This window comes from Beta vulgaris, chromosome 3, assembly GCF_026745355.1.
Source record: "Beta vulgaris subsp. vulgaris cultivar EL10 chromosome 3, EL10.2, whole genome shotgun sequence".
Taxonomy (NCBI): domain Eukaryota; kingdom Viridiplantae; phylum Streptophyta; class Magnoliopsida; order Caryophyllales; family Amaranthaceae; genus Beta; species Beta vulgaris.
Window position 1 is genome coordinate 12,692,806 of NC_079204.1, and position 19,717 is coordinate 12,712,522.

A 19,717-nucleotide genomic window follows, 5' to 3' on the forward strand; every position below is an offset into this window, starting at 1 on the left:
AGTTATCGGGTCAACCTGACCTGATCTGTTTGACCTGTTTTTTTTAAACGGGTTGTAAATGGGTCAACCTGAACCTGTTTGACCTGATTTTTTCAGGTTGACCCAACCCATATAACCTGATTTTTTTTTTACATTCAAAACAATTGCATAATTCAATGAAATTTCAATAAACTTAGCCAACCAAGTTCATACTTGGCAATAACATATATAATACTAACTACTAAGTACCAAGTTCATACTTAAAAATATTACAAACCAAATATTACAAACCAAATCCTTAATGTTTTAGAGTTAAACAACCACAAGTTCACAAGACCACAACTCAAACAAACATAGTTGAGGTTGATTCACGAGGACTCTCAAGATTAACACTTGGGGAAGGCGATTGTATAGGCACCTCATCCACTTCATCTTCGACCTTGAGCTTCATGACGGCTCCGCATAACGCCTCAAGTTGTGGATCCATTTTTGCTACATAGTTAAAAAAATTCAGATTAAAAAACAAAGCAAATAAGAAGAAAACTAGCTAAAATTGAAGTAATATAAAGTTTTATTACCTTCACCAAATGACCAATCCCTTAGGCATATAATACCCTCAACAGTGGAAGGCTTCAAGGAGCTCCTAAAGCAATCTAGTACCCGACCTCCGGTACTAAAAGCTGATTCAGAGGCCACAGTAGAGATGGGGACAGCAAGTACATCCTTTGCAAGTTGAGCTAATACCGGATAACGGACCTTATTCCCTTCCCAATACGATAGTATATCGATGTTGGTAGTGCGAGGGATAATGTGTTCCTCAAAATACAGCTCCATGTCACTTTTGGCAGTCACGGTTGATTGTTCGGCAGAAAAACAATCAAAATCCTAAAAAAAAAAACCAAGAGATACCAAAAAACAGCAGCATATTTGAGTAAAATAGACAAAAAAACAGCAGCATATTTGAGTAAACTAGACAAAAAAACAGAATATTAAATTATATATATATTAAAAAAAATCAGATTTATTACCGTCATCAAATCATCACTTGAAGAAACTCCAACAACCCCACTTTCTCCATGAGCAGCCATATTTTTGCTTGATGATGCATGAGAGGCGGCATAAGAGGCGGCATAAACTTCATACAATTCTTTCAACTTATCTTTAACCTTGGAAAACTCGAACTCATACTCAAAACTATCCCCATAAACCCTCTTAAAACTTCATTGAACACATTGCAACTTAAAACGTGGGTCTAACACCACAGCAACAGCCATAAAAGTGCTAAATTCAGACCAATATTTCCCAAATTTTTCATTCATCTTACTAGCCATCCTTTGCATACACAAATCAGAACTTCCCATTTCATTTTTCAGCAACAATCTAACCCTCAACACATTGTTAAAATATAGATTGGCAGTAGGATACTTAGTTCCAGAAAAAGCAAGGGTTACTTCATAAAAAACCTTCAAAAACTTAAAAAAAATTTCAATTCTAGCCCACTCTTCTGTGGAAGGACAATGAACATAATTTGCATCAATTTTTTTAAAATGAATCAATGCTTTTTTGTAATACAAGGCACTCTCAAGCATCAAGTAGGTAGAATTCCATCTCGTAGGAACATCTTGTTTCAAACCTTTAACCGATTGTAGTTCAACATGAGCAACACAAGTTCTGAATCTTTCTTTCCTAGATTGGGAACCTTTACAATATTTAGCACTCTCCCTAACCTTAATCACAGCAGCATCAATCTCTTTTAAACCATACCATCTTGAACAATCAAATTTAAGATGTGAGCACAACATCTCACATGAAAAAACTCCCCCCACAAATTAAGTCAAGTTCCCCCTTGAGATTTTCAGCAAAAACATCATTAGAGGATGCATTATCCAAAGTAATAGAAAAGATTTTCTTTTGGATACCCCATTCCTTCAACAAACCATAAACATGATCACATAAATGAACCCCCGTATGAGGAGGAGACATGAAACAGAAATTCAATATGCTTTTTTGCAAACACCAATTCTTATCAACGTAATGTGCAGTCAAAGATATATACCTATCTGTTGTAATAGAAGTCCAACAATCTGAAGTCAAAGCAATTCTACCAGAAACTAAACCTAACTCAGATTTAAGTTTCTCTTTCTCTCGTTTATACATCTTCATAATATCACCCTTAATTGTATTTCGAGAAACAGATTTATAATCAGGGTGCATATAACTCAAACATCTCCTAATCCCAGCATACTCTACAAATTGAAATGGAAGATCATGCTGCACAATAGCAAGACTCAATATTTCACGAAAGAAATCAGGATCAAACTTAGCAATCCTATGCTCTAAACCAGAAGATGATTTTTCAAGAATCATTTGCCCAACATCTCTAAAAGACCTCATTTTACAATTTTTTACATGACGAATCAAATTCCCAGTCCCCATCTTACTATCAGCATTGTAAGACTGCCCACATTTCTTACATTTGCATACTAAATTACCATTCTCATCAGGTTCCTCAAGAAATTCAAAGTGAGTCCAAATATTTGAGGTAAGCCTACGTTGGCGTTTCTTACCAGTCAGTAGCACTCTAGGCTTCTTAGTATCAAATATCTCCTTATTAGCATTTGTAGGAGCGGAGTCAATCTCCTCCTCTGCCTGTGATGAGAGCTCAATCTGCTCCTTGAAGTCTTCATCAGCCATATTAAGCTGGAAACCAAAGTAAACAAATGAATAAAGAGTAGAAAAACAGAAAACAGAACATTTAACATAGCAGAAGAATAGGAAAACAGAACAATAAAAAAACAGAACATTTAACAAATAAATAGGAAAACAGAATAATGAAAAAACAGAACATTTAACAAATAAAAAAACAGAAGAATAAAAAAAACAGAACATTTAACATAGCACAAAAAACGAAATAGAATGGCAGAAAAAATGAAATAAAATAGCATAAAAAAACGAAATGAAATAGCAGGAAAAAATAAGAAAAAATAGCATAAAAAACGAAATGAAAAAGCAGAAAGAAAAATGAAATAAAATAGCATTAAAAAAATGAAATAAAATAGCATAAAAACGAAATGAAATAGAAGAAAAAAAAAGGAAAAAAAAGCATAAAAAACGAAATGAAATAACAGAACAAAAATGAAATAAAAATAGCACACAAAAAAAACGAAATGAAATAGCAGAAAAAACGAAATGAAATAGAAGAAATAAAAACGAAATAAAATAGCATAAAAAACGAAATGAAATAGCAGAAAAAACAAAACGTAATAAAATAAAATGGCAGAAAAAAAATGAAATAAAAATAACATAAAAAAATGAAAGGAAATAGCAGAAAAAAAATAGCAGAAAAGAAAAGAAAGAAAAAAAGAAGACGAAGATAGCAGAAAAGAAAAAAATACCTGAATGTTGAAGAAGACGAAGAAGAGTAGAAGACCAACGAAGATGAAGACGAAATTTCTCGATTGTTGTTGCGGCGGAACTCAGAAGACCGGCGAGTTGTAGCGGCGACGAAGAAAGAGAGTGAGAGAGTGAGAGACAGAGAGAGTGAGAGAGAAATTAGGGTTAGAAATTTAGTGAGTGATGTGTGATGTCGGCTGAGGAATGAGGACAGGAGGTAGATTTTTAGGGTTACACTTTAGAGACTTAACGTTCCTTTTTTTTTGGCTGATATTAATTTATAGGCCCAACATCTTTGGGCTGGAAAATGTCTTTTTAATTAAATTATTCGGGTTAAGTTATACGGGTTGACCCGACCTGATTTTGACCCATTTACAAATCAGGTCAAGCGGGTCAATTTCAGGTCAGAAAATTCGACCTGAACCTGACCCATTTAACTTTCAGGTCGGGTTCAGGTTGACCCATTTAACTAATCGGGTTGAAAATCTCAACCCAAACCCGCTAATTTCGGGTCGGGTTCGGGTCGGGTTGTCGGGTTGGGTCGACTTTTGCCAGGCCTACTTCAAATAGCTAGAGAGATTTGAAATTCGGTAGGAAGAGGTATACTGAATCTAAATTTATAATTTGTATCTCGCATTTAGTTTATTTTGAAATGTAATCCGAGTTTAGCAGTTTCGTTGTCATGAATTTGAGATATTATATTATATATATTTCTTATTTTTTGCGTCAATTTTATATTTTTAACACGTGGCTTTTAATTTTCCATTATTTAATAACAACAAAATAACTTAAAATAATGATAACAATGACATTTGTAATGATAACAACAAGACTAATAATAATTACCAATATTAATAATTAATAAGTACAACGGCAACAATAATAATCCTTTTGAAGAAATGTACTAGTAAATAATAATATTAATACTAATAATGAGTTATTAAATATAAGCATGATCTGATCTGAACTTATTTTTTATAATCTGATCTGATCTGAACTTATTTTTTATAATCTGATCTGATCTGATTAGATATGAAATAAGCAAAAATAAGATGAACAGAACATAAAAGTTATCAAATATAGTATTGATTTGAAAACGTTGTTTGCTTTTGAAACAAACAATTATTTATTATTTGCGGGGGATCACAAATCAAAGTACATGGAGATTGATTATCGGTCAAATGTAAGTCTTTAATCACAAAAGTCAAATATGACTCTCAAATCTCAATCCTAGACAAAGTATAACATTTGATGATAAATTCCTATATTTCACCTCCATGTTAATGGGTCACTGAGTAAGTATAAAATTATTTCAACTTGATAAAAATATAAAATTTATATAAGACCGTACAAATGAAAGAAAGGGGATTCGGTCAAGATATTATTGATAAAAAGAAAAAATTGTGGGTGTGGAAGTGAGAAAGTTGCGGTAGAGAATGACATGTGAAAGTTATGAAACGTTGCAATAATATGAACTGGATCAGCAACCGTCCAAAGTCCAACTCTCAATATCTTGCTAACTGTGTCTGTGCTAAAATCTTCCCATTAAAATATCATTATCATTTCATTTCTACTTCATCCCTTTCTAACTAAGTGCGATACTTTTTGTTTTCACGTTTGCCAATGTATTATTTTAACCATTAATATCTTCAATCATCAATAAGTAAAAAAGTTGATATTAAAAAAATTCACATTCAGACGAATCTAACAAGATCTTACATGACTATGTTTTTTCTAAAATGTAAATCACCAAAACTAATTAAAATTTAAACTGTGAATAGTAAACACTATACAAATGTTGCACTTATTTAGAAACGGATTTTGTATTTTGTACTACTCCCTCCGTCCCAAAATATAGTTCCCATTTCTATTTTGGGAGTCAAATTTTAAAAACTTTGACCAAATACTCTTACTAATGTAAAAAAAAAAAACATATTCATGAGGGGTCTTGTTAAATTCGTCTCGATGTATAAATTCGTAATATTATCTTTTTATATTTTTTACTAATAAGAAATAGAAGATATCGTAGGTCAAAGGTATGTCTTGGAGACTGTGCAAAATGAAATGAGAACTATATTTTGGGACGGAGGGAGTACTTTATTACTACTACCACTCCAAGTCTACTACTTGCCACTCTCCTCTCTTCACACTCTCTCTCTCCTCCACCTCTATCAAACCATTAATCACCTAGGCATCCATCGTAGTTTGGACTCCCTTCCTTCACTCCACTCTTCTTCCTTTTCCTCAATTTCTCAATTCCTTTTTTGTAAAATTGTTCTACTAAGTACGACTAAACTTGCTATATTTATATAATTCTACACTTTTATTTTTGTAGAGTGGTAATGTTATATGGTTAGAGTTTCTAATTATTGCTGCTTTCTTCTTTAATTGTTTAGGGCCCTACTAAATATCTTTCGACATTGACTTGTAAGTCTCACTTCCTTCTCCATTTTCTTATTCTTTGCTAAATTTAAGCTTAACTTCCTACTTTTTTCCTTATTTATTGTAATGGATTATGTATAATTCGGTGATTATTACTCATTATATGTCTTTGATTTTTGGGAGGGTTTAATGTCTTGATTTGGGCTGTTGATGCTTTTTTTTTGGTCATTATTGAAGAACTAACTGTAGATGGAAACTTTTCTATGGACATAAAATCAGCGAACAAATTTTACTCATTTTTAAACAACTGTGATTATATTTACAAGACACTAAAAATAGTATAATTGAACATAATTTAGACTAATACACCAATTTAAGAGCCTAATAATCGAAACTTTAAGGCTAAACAATCTGAGATATAGATTATAGAGGGATTGATTTTGATTATGCAGGAAACATCACCAGTTTTACTCAGGATATTACAAATCAGAAAATTAATATTTATGGGGGTTTTCATTTGCAGCTGCATGCCATACATTGTTCTTTGAGATAAAGTGTTGTGGAGTTACTGTTGCATCTGCTTCTTTGGCCGCTCTCTATAATTTGAGGACCAATGGTAGCTGCAGTGGCAGCACCTGCAGTGGCGCAGTCTTTGTTGCGGCCTTTTCGCTTATCGCCTTCATCTATTCCTCATTCACCATGTAACTCTAGACATTTTCCATCTCTATCCTCCACCCTTCAATTCAAGAACCATGATTGCAGTGTCTGCAGCTCTTCTCTGTTGATCAGCAACAGCCGCGGTATTAGTCCATTTTCACTTCATCTCCATCAGCAGTTTAAGCCACTTGCTGCCCTTGATTTTGATCTTCCTCATCCTATTCAACCAGTAATTTGCTATGATTTTTTCCTTCACTTGGATATCTTCTTATTCGGATACTTAATGCTTATATGAATTATGTTATCTTCCTTATAAAGTTATAAATTTCAGGGAGAGGAAGCAGCTAAGATCAATACAAATGATGACACAGTTAAGCAATGGGATTGGTGGACGGCAAAGTTTGCTGCATCTGCCAATATTCCGTTTCTCCTCCTTCAGCTCCCTCAGATTTTGCTCAATGCTCGTAATCTTATGGCTGGCAACAGTTCTGCTCTTTCCGCTGTTAATTGGCTGGTAAGCCTAATTAACGCTCCTTCCGGTACTTCATACTATTTCCTTTTTTTTATTTCACTTTTGGAACGTTTAACTCTTAAGTCATCAGTAAAATATATTGCAGGGTTCCCTAACTGGTTTGCTAGCAAATCTGTCGCTGCTTTCATACTTTGCCAAGAAAAAGGAGACAGAAGCAATGATAGTGCAATGCCTGGGAGTTTTTACTACTTATGTAGTGATTTCACAGCTAGCATTGGCTGAGGCAATGCCCTTCCCTTATTACATTTTGACCTCTACAGTAGTTGGTACTGGTGTTATCTCCAACTTCCTCAATTACTTTGGCATGCTTCCGCCTGTTATCTGGGGTATTTGGGAAGATTTCATCACTGTTGGTGGGCTCTCTGTCCTTCCTCAGGTGCTGCCTCTTGTTCTCTATGTAAATTCACAATTACTGATCCTAGATCCATTTCGCCAAATACTAACGTTTTTCTGCTTGATAAATGCAGGTTATGTGGTCCACCTTTGTTCCATATATTCCAAACAGCATCCTTCCTGGAGCTATATCATTTGTTTTAGCCATGGTAGCAGTTGTCATGGTAAGATATAGATTTTACCTGTTATCTTATATGGAACAAACACGAGGAGGTAAGAGATACTAGCAATAATTTAGGCTTCTTTAATACTATGTTTGGATAAGAGGAAATGGAGAAAGGAGGGAAAGAAGGGAGAGGAACAAGTTCCCTTGTTTGGATGAGGGGTTAAGGGAAAGAAGGGGAGAGAGAGGGAGGGATCCATTTTCCCTCCATCTTTATAAACACCATGTTCAGATTAAGAAAGATTTTGCGGGAATGGAGCTCCATCTTCCCCTTCCCTTTCTTTTACCTCCCCTTACTCCTCTTTCCTTTCTCTTCCTTTTCCTTCTATCTTACTACCCGAACAAAGTGTAAGGGTCTTTTATAGTCTTACCTCTAAAGGGAAAATCTTTATCTAAATCAGTAGAAAAGGAGCAAGTCAGGTGTGGAGATTGAAATCTTCAAATTGATAATATTTAAGTAATGCTACAAAAGCATGATCATGTATCCATCTTATCTCTACATTAACTGTTGTGCTAGTCTATCAGCGATTGAACTGGCAACCTAGTTTTTGATATCTTTGCTATAGGTGGAAAGGAGCTGATGATCGTATATTCATTGCTGTGCTAGTCTTACAAATATTGGACGGGTAGCCTTTAGATATTACTGTGAGAAGAACTAGATATTGATCTCTGTATTCATGGTTGTGCAGTGTGCTAGTCTTCCGCACTATCGGATGGTTAACTTAGTTTTTTGTTTTGTTGTTGTTATGTTGTGAATAGAGAATTAGTCCTTCGTCTACAAGCTTTCTCGTCTACAAAGAAAGCATGCAATTCTTGTATCATTCAAAATATGTGCTAATCTTTCCAGGCTAGAACGGGTAAACTCTCTGAAGAAGGGGTCAAATTTTATGGAGCTATATCAGGATGGACTGCTACACTTCTGTTCATGTGGATGCCAGTTCCACAATTGGTATATGCCCTATCAGTTTACTTTGAACTTTTTGTAGCAGTATCCTCTCTGAATGAGTCTTGTTTGGCTCTTTTCTTTCAGTGGACAAACTTCCTGAATCCTGATAACATAAAAGGCTTGTCAGCTTTGTCAATGTTGCTGGCAATGACTGGGAACGGACTAATGATTCCTCGTGCACTTTTCACCCGTGATTTTATGTGGTATTTATTGTTCATCTGTCTCAGAATTTGGTGTTTCTGTTCCTCCCAGATTGTTCACAGAATATGGACTGTGATTACTACTACTAGATAAAAGCTTTACATTTTGGTTCTTAGTTATCACGTCATAATTTCTTTTTCTTGAATTGTGAACATTTGATGTTTGTGCTTCTAAGATTTGTGTTGTACAGTTGTACTCCCCTTAAAAAAAAAAAGATTTGTGTTGTACTTGGTAACGCCTGACTATTCAACTTTGTTTCAGGTTTCTTGGTTCAATATGGGCATCCTTTCTTTATGGCTGGGGGAATCTCCTCTGCATGTACTTGTGAGTTACTAGTCCATTGATTTGTTCGCTTAAACAAATTTAACAGATTCAGAACTACTAAAGATATATCTGCACTGCCAATACAGGTTTAACAGCATCAGTCGGGAATTTTTCTTTGCAACCACAGCGGGCTTATTGATCTGGATAGGTTATCATTCAATCCATCATCCCATTATATTATTTTGCTGTATTTACTAGATTAGAATCTTATTGAGCTCGCTACATCCTTCCATGAGGATGGAGTTGGACTTGGGAGTGTACACAATATCAACTCTATTGAGTTTTATTCTGTGCTCTACTATATGTCGCTTGTTTCTTGTAAAGATAATAGAGTATCTAAATGATCTTAACCCCCTTTTTGGGTTACAGGACTAACATTTTGGAAGGACAGTCGGGCATACGGACATTCGTCACCCTTGAGGTCTTTCAAGGAGCTGGTGTTCGGGTCACAACCTTGAACAATACCCTCATTTACACTACTTGATCTTAATAACAGGTTTCTTTTTGGCTCATTTACATTGTAGACAATGTATTTATGTAATGAATATTAGTATATACGAGTTCCTTTATCAGAAATAATATTTTCGCGTTGATATCTCTAATCTCCTTTAGATTTTAGCTTTATAAGACTGAATGTTCTTCATAGTTGCTACTTGCTACAAAGCGTTGATTCATGTTCTGTAAAGTATCTCCCCGCGGATGTTCCTTACTTCCTTCAATAGTACGATTTTGATGGTTTAGATATGATATCAAAGATGATACATTGATATTGGATGTGTCAAATCATTTATGCTCTGAATTTCTCATACTCGCTTGCGAATTTTTTATGGGACTCCCTTTCGAAAACCCGTGGTAATAAAAAATGTGAAAGTATTGGGTCAGACTGTCTGACCCAATACTTTCCGTCGGACGACTCCCTCTTTGAACTTTCTTCTTCTCCCTGTCAGTTTTAATAGACTCCATCGCCTTTAAATACTCATCAAACCTTTAAATACTCATCAAATGAAGACTTAAATTCAGTGTCTTCTTTCACAACCATATTGTTGCTCTTCATCAGGATGAGTAGATGATAAAGATAATATCTTGAGTTAGTTATGTATATCTATCCTAACTTAGTCAACCTGTGTTATGGATAATATTATCTCCTAGATGCTGTGAATATTCTTAGTATTATACTCTTAGCTCTATCTTTTGTAACCACTTTGTATCATCTTCTTATACCTATAGTTGATGTACTACTGTATAAATATCCTACGAGAGTTAATGATAATCTTAAGCTTTTGCTAATCTTCACAGTAGATTCGAGAGTTTGGAGGAGAGAGAGTGGGAGTGAGACATAGCAGTTGGTGTGAGGTAGGAGTAGAGAAGAAGATACTAATGGTGAGAGATTACTTGACTTTCAGTTGGTGTGTAAATTCTTTCAGTTTGTGTTGTTTTTCTTTCATTTGGTCTTTTGAAATCTTTCAGTTGGTGTGTAAATTCTTTCAGCTTGTGTTGTTTTTCTTTCATTTGGTCTTCTGTTGACTTTCAGTTGGTGTGTTAAATTTTTCAGCTTGTGTTGTTTTTCTTTCATTTGGTCTTCTATGTTCTTTCAGTTGGTGTGTAAATTTTTTCAGCTTGCGTTGTTTTTCTTTCATCTGGTCTTCTGTACAAAAATTAAAACCAACTGAAAAAAATTGAAACCAACTAAAAAAAATTGAAACCAACTGAAAGTCGTCCGACCAAATATTATGGTCGGACGAGTCTGACACAATACGTTATCATAAAAAATTCCTCTGAGCTGCCCTCATACAGGACCACTCACTGACCAAACAAGCCAACTTCCCAAACAATATTGGAATGATAGTGCTTTTTACGTTTGTTGTAACATCCCGTCCAAAACCAAGAAGAACATAGCATTAGGATAAAGAAATAGTTATAAATAATGGCAGCGGAAACTCAAAGAGACGGAGATGCTACTCTAAGGAGTAGAATACGAACTATAAATAGAACGAGCCAACATAAGTAAAAGTCAACTCCAAGATATATATATATAAAAGGAAGAATGAGGTCCCATACCCTCATCTCCGATAAGTCTCAAAATAGTCATATGACCACCAAAGTAAACCTCAAAAAAACAGAGTAATTATAACTAGGACAACTGAAATCCGTAGTTCCAAAACATAAGTCAAAACTAGAAGTAGCTACTCATAACCAACTAAGTAACTAGTCCGAAGTCCAGCTTTGGAATGCTCATCCACTATGACAAGCTCCACTTCTTTGCTCACACGGGTAGAACACACAACCCCGATCCAAACTAGGACCACTCTAAACAGCGTCACCATCTGCACAAAGATACAACAATTTCCGCAATCAGTGGGGAGTAACTAGCAGTTCTCCCAGCTCAAATAGAAACAGATAAGAACTTAAATGATTAGAAACAACATCAGAAAATACAATATCAACCACCATACTTACCAAGAGGTACAACGATCATAATATCAACCTAGACACTCTACTAACACAACCAATCCCCGTCAACCATGCAACAAATACGGTCAACGAGCTCAAACACAACAGACCATACCGTCTGTGAGTAGACTCATTGGACCATGCCGCCCAAGGCCTACGTTGCATATTCGAGGAACCATACCGCCCTTTTCGAATAGCCAGCATATTCGAGGAACCATACCGCCCATTTCGAATAGCTATAATACTACGAATCATACCACCCGTAGGAACCAATGGACCATACCGCCCAAGGTTAAGTAACCAACTCCTAGGACCATACCGCCCTTAGGATAAACAAGCACAAATTTCTAGGACCATACCGCCCTTAGGAATTCAACTCAAGTTCCTAGAACCATACCGTTCTTAGGATTACCTAATGAAGACCTCTAGAACCATACCGTTCCTAGAGTCACACTATCCAACAACGTGCAAGCATACATGACAAGCACACATCAACCAAATCCAACCGTCAATATGAACAAGTTATAAGCGTAACTCAACCAATCTTACCCATCAAGGTTCCATCATGAGTTTGCATAGCCAACACTAACAACCGGCACGTTTCAAGACTCAAAACCAAGAGTTACCCGCCACATATGGACACATACCCTTAATGTAACACTTAAACCACCCACAGATTACTCAAACATCCTTAGCATACTTACCTATGACCAACCAAGCAAAGACACACAAGCTGTAAGCCAAAAAGGAAATAAAAACACAGCAGCACGACCCAGGGGACAGACCACCCGTCGCGAGGTGCGACGAGCATCGCGGGTTGCGACTGCCAGCCATCGCGAGTCGCGAGCAGCCTTCTGCCGTGGCCTGCAAGCTTCTTTCGCTCGCCCACGAAAGCTCCTCCGAGGCTCGCTCCAGCCATCCACGCCTACTCCAACCTCCCTTTACACCCACACTTACACCAAACACCCTCGTTTCATCCATGACTCACCAACAATAACAACGACAACAAACTCCATCAACAACAACAACGATAATAACAACAACAACCAACTCCACACCAACAACAACGACAATAACAACAACAACCAACTCCAACACCAACAACAACGACAATAACAACAACAAACAACTCCAACACCAACAACAACGACAATAATAACAACAAACTCCATCGATCACCACAATAACACCCAAGAGTCCAAGACACAACCAAGCAATTCAACCCAAAAGCACAACCACAACATTTTAAGAGAAACAACAATTTGACAAGTGCTAACAACAAGTTTGTAGTAGTAATTACAACCACGAATCAACATCAACAACTATGAAACTATATGAAACTTTAACCATACAATCTTCTAAGTTCCACCTAACATGATACTACGTTCTCTAACGCATTTCTAACAACCTAAGTTCAATATCTATACTCTACCGAACTAGAATAACGCTAGTTACCTTTTTCTTGGGAAGATTCACAGTAGAAAGGTTCCAAGTACTCTAGAAGTCTTGTGAAATATCACCACTTTCGCCTCCTATGAACACAATCGCAACGAACTCAACACGTGCTTGAAACCGGTGCAAAAATGGCTTGAAATCAAATAACAAATAACTGATTTTTGTGTGAGAAATGTGGATGAAGAACAAAAGCTTTTCCCCTCCCCTTTTTCCTTGAAAATGGCGTGTGAAAAGAGGATGGCAAAGGGCCAAGAGTTGCTGATTTTATTTTCAGAAATTAAGGTGAAGGGTTTGTGGTTTATGAGGTCCATTAAGGAGGAAAATGAAGAGATGACCTTTGGTTATCGCAACGTTACAAGCGAATCAAATAAGCTGTCCAAACTCTTCGTATAACATGGCTAAATATCATAATTTTCAGACCTGCCTAAACAAATAACATAATGTACGAAAGCTAAAACTAGTACAATGTCCGTTTTCAGACACCAAGTAAAACGTTCAAAAATAATATGTATAAGTATATGTTTTCCAAACTAAAAATTATTGTTACCAACGTAATATAAATGTACACGTATTATACTATCACATTATACACTCGGCACACGCAAAAGTACTACATTGTCCGTTTCATAAAAACAATGCAGACAACTATATTATACGACTAGCACAATGCCACATAAATAAGACGTACAAAGTTAATTAAAATAATGTAGGTGTAAAAATATATATACATAAATATATATACTTTCCGAAAATAATTTAGTGAAAATATAATTTATCACATCAGATAATAATAATTAACACTCGAAAATTTCAGAGAAATTTCGGGGTGTTACATTTGTGATCAAATACTTTCACAATGTTGTGTGTTCGGGCCTGTTCTCTTCGGCATAAAATAGCTGAACTGAATTGAACCGAATCGAACTGAATTGAACTTAACTGAACTGAATTGAATTGAACTGAAATGAATAGTGATATGTGAAAGTAAAAGTATTGTCCAGAACTGAATTGAACTAAATTGTACTGAACTGAACTGGAAATAAATTGGGGAGAACAGGCTCTTCATCATTACATTATACTAGAAGTGTCATACATGGTGCCTTTTCATTCACTTATCTAAAAATATATGCGTGATTGTAAATTGAAGGGATTAGGATTATTAAGGTTAACAACCAACCAAAATCCACGGGGTTCGTGGATTATTAAATTGAAGAGATCCCAATGTTCTCCAGCTTCGTGGGATGCATTTCCCAGCTAAAATAATCCTAATAATTTAATATCGATGAACGAACAAGCAAGGGGTTGTAGCTCATATGGTAGAGCGCTCGCTTCGCATGCGAGAGGCACGGGGTTCGATTCCCCGCAGCTCCATCATTTATCATCTATGTTTTGCTTCCTTCTTTTACCAAAAAATTTGATATCTTTTTCACAAAACGATAGAGATGTTTTTTATGAACAATGATAGAGATGTTCTTTTTTATGTGAAAAATGATAGAGATGTTCTTTTTTATATGAAAAATGATAGAGATGTTCTTTTTTAAATGAAAAATGATCCTGCTGTTTTTTTTTTTTTAAATGAAAATGATCCTGCTGTTTTTTTTTTTTTTTAAATGAAAATGATCCTGATGTTTTTTTTTTTTAATGAAAAATGATAGAGATGGTGGTATCATGAATATATAATTTGAAATGGATCTAACAATATTATTATGTATACAAGAGTTAAATATTACATGTATATATTGAAAAGAACTAAAGTATAAGGTAGGAGTTTTATGAGGGAAGAAATATTATCTGTTTCAAAATGTTGCAAATGTTTGTATGTAGAGAGAATGAAAAATCACCTAATATATTATATGCGCACGCTCAATTAAATTACTAGAATAGCTCATGCCTAACTAGTTTATAAACCCGTGCAATACTATACTTCTATTTCTATATAAGTAATTCGTCGAAATTGAAGGAGACAATTTACTAGTAGTCAATGCAGTCAAAAGTATCTGGCTTCTGTAATGGCAAATGGCTCACACTATCAAAGACATTCAGAAACTTCTCACGCATTTTCGATCATGGTCCATTTTTCGTGAAGCAAACCAGGCGGCAGATTGGATTACAAATGTCGATCATTTAGTCTGATCTGATTTCATTATAAACCCCTCTCCCGAATCAGCCCTCCATAAAATCATTGTAAACGATAAGTTAGAAATTCCCCTCGTGCAGAGGACCTTCTAACCCCTTTTCTACTTACCTTTAAAAAAAATCGTAACTCTTATAATACTTTCATTATACTTCTACTCATTTTCTTACAACTGCTGGATAAATCCGATTGACGTAAGTGATTATGCTATATATATGAAGTACTTGCATCTAAAGAGTTGGTTTTGTTTGATAAGTTGTATGATCAACTTGCTTATTTGGACCATTTGCCTCGCTCAAATATTAATTGCCTAGATAAGATTTTTATGGATAAACTCAATCTAACTTTAGAGAATATGCCCTCTAAAGTTAAAACATAAGAGAGTAGGAGAACAGAATAAGAAATGACCTTATCTTGAAGAACCAATGTTAGGTTTCCAACTAGAGTAACTACTACACCAAGCAAAACGATATCATATATAGTTGAGAGATGAGGCTAGGAATATTCTAAAAGTATGGGAGTACATAAATGGAGTAGTACACAGACTTTTCTTCTAATTTGTTTATATATAGATCTTTCCATGATATATCTTACTTAAGATGAAGCCAAATTAAATAAAAAGTAAGTTCCCATCACCTTCTTACATTATTGTGGTTGATGAAATATCAAAATCTAAATATATATGCTTACGTTACGTGCACCAAAAGTTAAAAGCTACTTCATACTTTGTGAAGTTTCATGGTAACAAGGCAGGCAGCACGACAAATAAATGAATGTTTGGAATATACAGAGCCACCACCTGTACATATATGTAACTATAAATATGATATTTATGTAATTAATTAGTCGCTTTTGCTCCATTAACTCTATTCATCACTACTTGACAATACCAAAGGGACCCTTTTAAACAACCCCAATTGACATCAACTATATATATGTATTATACTTATCTCAAAACAGCCTGGCCTTTTGTCACATGCAGTGATGCAAGCATGCGATCGATGCAATAAATAAATTAGTATTTTGATTCTAATTTATGTATTCCAAATTAATAATTAATAATGGTCATTTTTCTAAGATGAGATTTCTCGCTCAAACTGCCTAATTTTAATTTAAAGTTAGACAACGATTAAAATTTGATTTTGAGAAGAGAATATATTGCCTTTTTGAATATGTTGACTAGCTTAATCTATTTATATTAGTGACCAGTTTAATCAATTTAATAATCATATTTTTTAATTAAATTTATTTAATCACTAGCTTAATCCATTACTCCCTCTGTTTTTTTTTTATCTTTCTCACTTGGAATCTTGACACTATTCATGCATAGAGAGAATCTTCTCAAATGTTCTCAATTTATAAGAAAAAACATAGTCATGTGGGGTCTTGTTTGATTCGTCTCAATTAGTACTTTATTAATATTCAATCGTTATAATTTTTACTAATATATAATGAAAGATATTTAAATTTTAAAACGTGCATTGGAAGACGCGCACAGAAAAGTAGAAATGATAAAAAAAAACAGAGGGAGTATGTCACTGGTTTAATCTATTTGGTAAAATTATTAGGTTAAGGCCCTGTTTGGCACTAGCGTTTGAGGTAGCGGTTAGCGGTTGGGCAAGATTGAAACGCTACTTAAGAAAATTATGAGTGTTTGGTAAGGTAGTGGTTGTAGTAGCGGGTAGCAGTTGGAGTAGATTATGAGTAGCGGTTGTGGAACGTTACTACAAGTAACGTTTGAGATTTAGATGTAGCGGTCTAACAAATAAATTCAATATATTAGCATAAGGAAGAATAATTAACTAATTTTTTTTATCTTGTACAATTCCAACCGCTACTTTTGCCAAACACTTATAATTAATCAACTAATTCAATCGCTGACCGCTGACAGCTACTAGTAGACAGCTAGCAGCTACCCCCAACAGCTACCGCTACTACAACCGCTAACAGCTACTAGAACCTCTAGTTTTGCCAAACATGCCCTAAGGAAAAGAGAAGGGGCAACTAAATTGGTGCGAAATGTCTAAGAATAGTGTTTGGCTAAAGTGAGATGTAATGGCCTTGTAAACATATTGTAGGCTTTAGATTTTTTAAATTAGACCATTTTTTCTAATAATTTTGACAATAACTAATATCTATCTCAATTAAATGATGGAAAACGTATAAAAAATACAACTATCATAAAATGTATCTTTGTAAAATCGTAACATCTAGATCACATCTCTAGTACTCATGTACCTAAATTTTTTCTTGAATATATATATATATATATATATATATATATATATATATATAAAACTCCATCAATATTATCTTCTAATAAGAATAAACTCCTAATGAATTAGTTATTTTCAACATCATAACAACAAATAAATTATTGGTTGTTGTCACTTTCGTTGGTTTCTTGTGTCATAGTCACTCCACTTAGCTTGTTGGACGCTATGTCGATAGATATATTACATTTTCGAAATAGAAATAGTTTATGACAAGGCTTTTAAATATGTCATTCTTTCAATTAGAAGTTAATTTTATAAATTTATATCATATAGCTAATTATAAGAGGTTATGTGGATCTCTTTCAATTAAAGGAAACATTTGTTAATAATGATTTTTAGTATAAAATAGCACTCTTGTATGTTCGACAACATAAGTGCTATATAGAGAAAAAAAAAAATGCTAAACACAACAAAAAAAATAAAAGACTAACCTACCCCGACCCTCATGGAAGGATCATGATCATACTAAACATAATAGGGGAGCCATCCATAACAAATGACCCCCCCAATAGGGGGATCATCTATGATAAATGACCCCCTCATAGAGGGGTCATCTATGACAAAGGACCCCCCTACAGAGAGGTCATTTATGATAAATGACCCCCTCGTAGGGAAATCATGTAGGACAAACGACCCTCTAATTCGGAAAAGAAAAAAAATGATCTCCTACTATATTTTGAATAGACATTAAATTTGAAATTACACAATTGAGTACTCACCGAACTGCTGTTATTATTTTTATTGTAATCCGAAAAAAATGATCGGCTAATATTGTAATACGCTGAGATATGCTGGTAATCTTATATACTACTGTTATACTATAATGAGTAGTTAGGTACAACAAATAAATAAGAAGTTATAAAAGCATCTCATGTTTCTTTTAACTATAAAAAAGGTAAAATTAACCATTGTTAAATTCTATAAAATATTAGATGTTGTATTTAGCATTTTTTTATGTTGTATTTAGCACACCCCTTCGACAAATAAGGTTGCACAATATTTTTTTTTTGGAAGGTTCCATCAATTTCTCTAAGAGCCATTTTTTTACATTTTTATAATATTTTTTATATAGATGTTACCTAACTTAGTTGATATAGTTTTAGAGGATGGTACCCAAAACTTTAAATCGAATTGCATCTACATCAGTGTACTTAGTCGGTAAATCATACCCAAAAAAATCAACTCTTTTCTTCTTATGTAAATTTATTACAAAAGTACATGAGAAATGAACAATAAACACTAAACGGACAAAAATCATTAAAAAAGACGGTCTAATTTTAATATAAAAGTATACCTAGTTATTGAATGGATTAAACTAGTCACCGAAAGAAATTACTCTACTCACTATTAGGCTAATTCTATTTTTAATATTGGACTTACCATTGTCTAATTTTAATTTAAAAGTAGGCGGTCTATTATAAGACAAACTCCTAAACGAATGAAATTAAATTTTACTCTTTCTATAAACTGATTCACAAACTATCTATCTATATATATATTTAAAGAAGAATCCTTCAGGCCACATGTCGCAAAGTTAGAGCTTTCAATCCCACGTGGCATGATGTGGCATGCTCCGTTGATCAGTATTTTTTCGAAGCTCAATGAGAGTGTCCACGTGGCGAGGTAATCAAAGAGTGTGAAATTCCCATAATCACGCATATCCTTCCCTTAATCACGCATATAATTGATTCAGTGATCTATATAATTGACGTCAATTACGGATTTTAATTGATACGTAATCTATATAATTAAGGAAACAGTTAATCGCGCCTTAATCTATGTAATTGATACACTCAAATTGCACGTTAAAATTAAAAAAAAAATGAATATTAATCACTGTTGTAATTGATACGAAATCGACACAATTAAGGCAATAATTAATTAGTTACCAAATCAACCAACCACGCTAATATTAAGGAAACAATTTTTCCTTACTATGAGTAAATTACATATATAAATAAATTAAATATATAACTTAAATTATTATACCCGGCCATAAGTAGTATAAATATGAATGATGCTTTGGCCTTTGTTTCACCACACCACACCATAACACAAATTATCAGAAATTTTAAGGTTTCCACTGCAAGCTTCCCGCTTTGTGCATTTGTACCAATTCGATTTCTCCCTCTTTCACTGCTCTTTCACCACACCAAACCATGAACATTATTGAAGCCCAAAAACTTAAGAATGAAAGTGGTCAACCATCTATTTATTAGCTATAGTGGAAATGTAGAATTAATTACTCCCTCCATCCCAAAATATTTTTTTTTTCTTGCGCAGTTTTCAGTACACCTTTAACCTATGATATCTTCTATTTTGTATTAGTAAAATATATAAAGTTGATATTATGAATGTATACATTGTGGTAAATCTAACAAGACCCTGCATGAGTATGTTTTTTTTATATATATTAGTGATAGTATTTGGTCAA

The 19,717-nt window shown here is 34.3% G+C and overlaps 2 protein-coding genes and 1 non-coding gene across 3 annotated transcripts; 2 read left to right on the forward strand and 1 right to left on the reverse strand.

Annotated features, from left to right (window-relative positions):
• Positions 1-1,199: 1,199 nt before the first annotated feature.
• Positions 1,200-1,781, reverse strand: LOC125495492 (zinc finger BED domain-containing protein RICESLEEPER 2-like). The gene has a single exon (XM_048640229.1). It carries the CDS (start codon positions 1,779-1,781, stop codon positions 1,200-1,202), a length of 582 nt encoding a protein of 193 aa, XP_048496186.1.
• A 3,715-nt stretch (positions 1,782-5,496) lies between these two features.
• Positions 5,497-9,563, forward strand: LOC104888755 (maltose excess protein 1-like, chloroplastic). The gene is made up of 11 exons (XM_010673815.4): positions 5,497-5,656; positions 5,769-5,799; positions 6,278-6,640; positions 6,743-6,925; positions 7,029-7,319; positions 7,411-7,500; positions 8,347-8,448; positions 8,530-8,648; positions 8,908-8,970; positions 9,057-9,118; positions 9,340-9,563. The coding sequence occupies exons 3-11, from the start codon at positions 6,368-6,370 to the stop codon at positions 9,426-9,428; spliced, it is 1,272 nt and encodes a 423-aa protein (XP_010672117.1). The 5' UTR covers positions 5,497-5,656; positions 5,769-5,799; positions 6,278-6,367; the 3' UTR covers positions 9,429-9,563.
• A 4,608-nt stretch (positions 9,564-14,171) lies between these two features.
• TRNAA-CGC (transfer RNA alanine (anticodon CGC)) lies at positions 14,172-14,244 on the forward strand. Its single transcript has one exon. It is a non-coding gene; the product is annotated as a tRNA-Ala (tRNA).
• Positions 14,245-19,717: the final 5,473 nt, after the last annotated feature.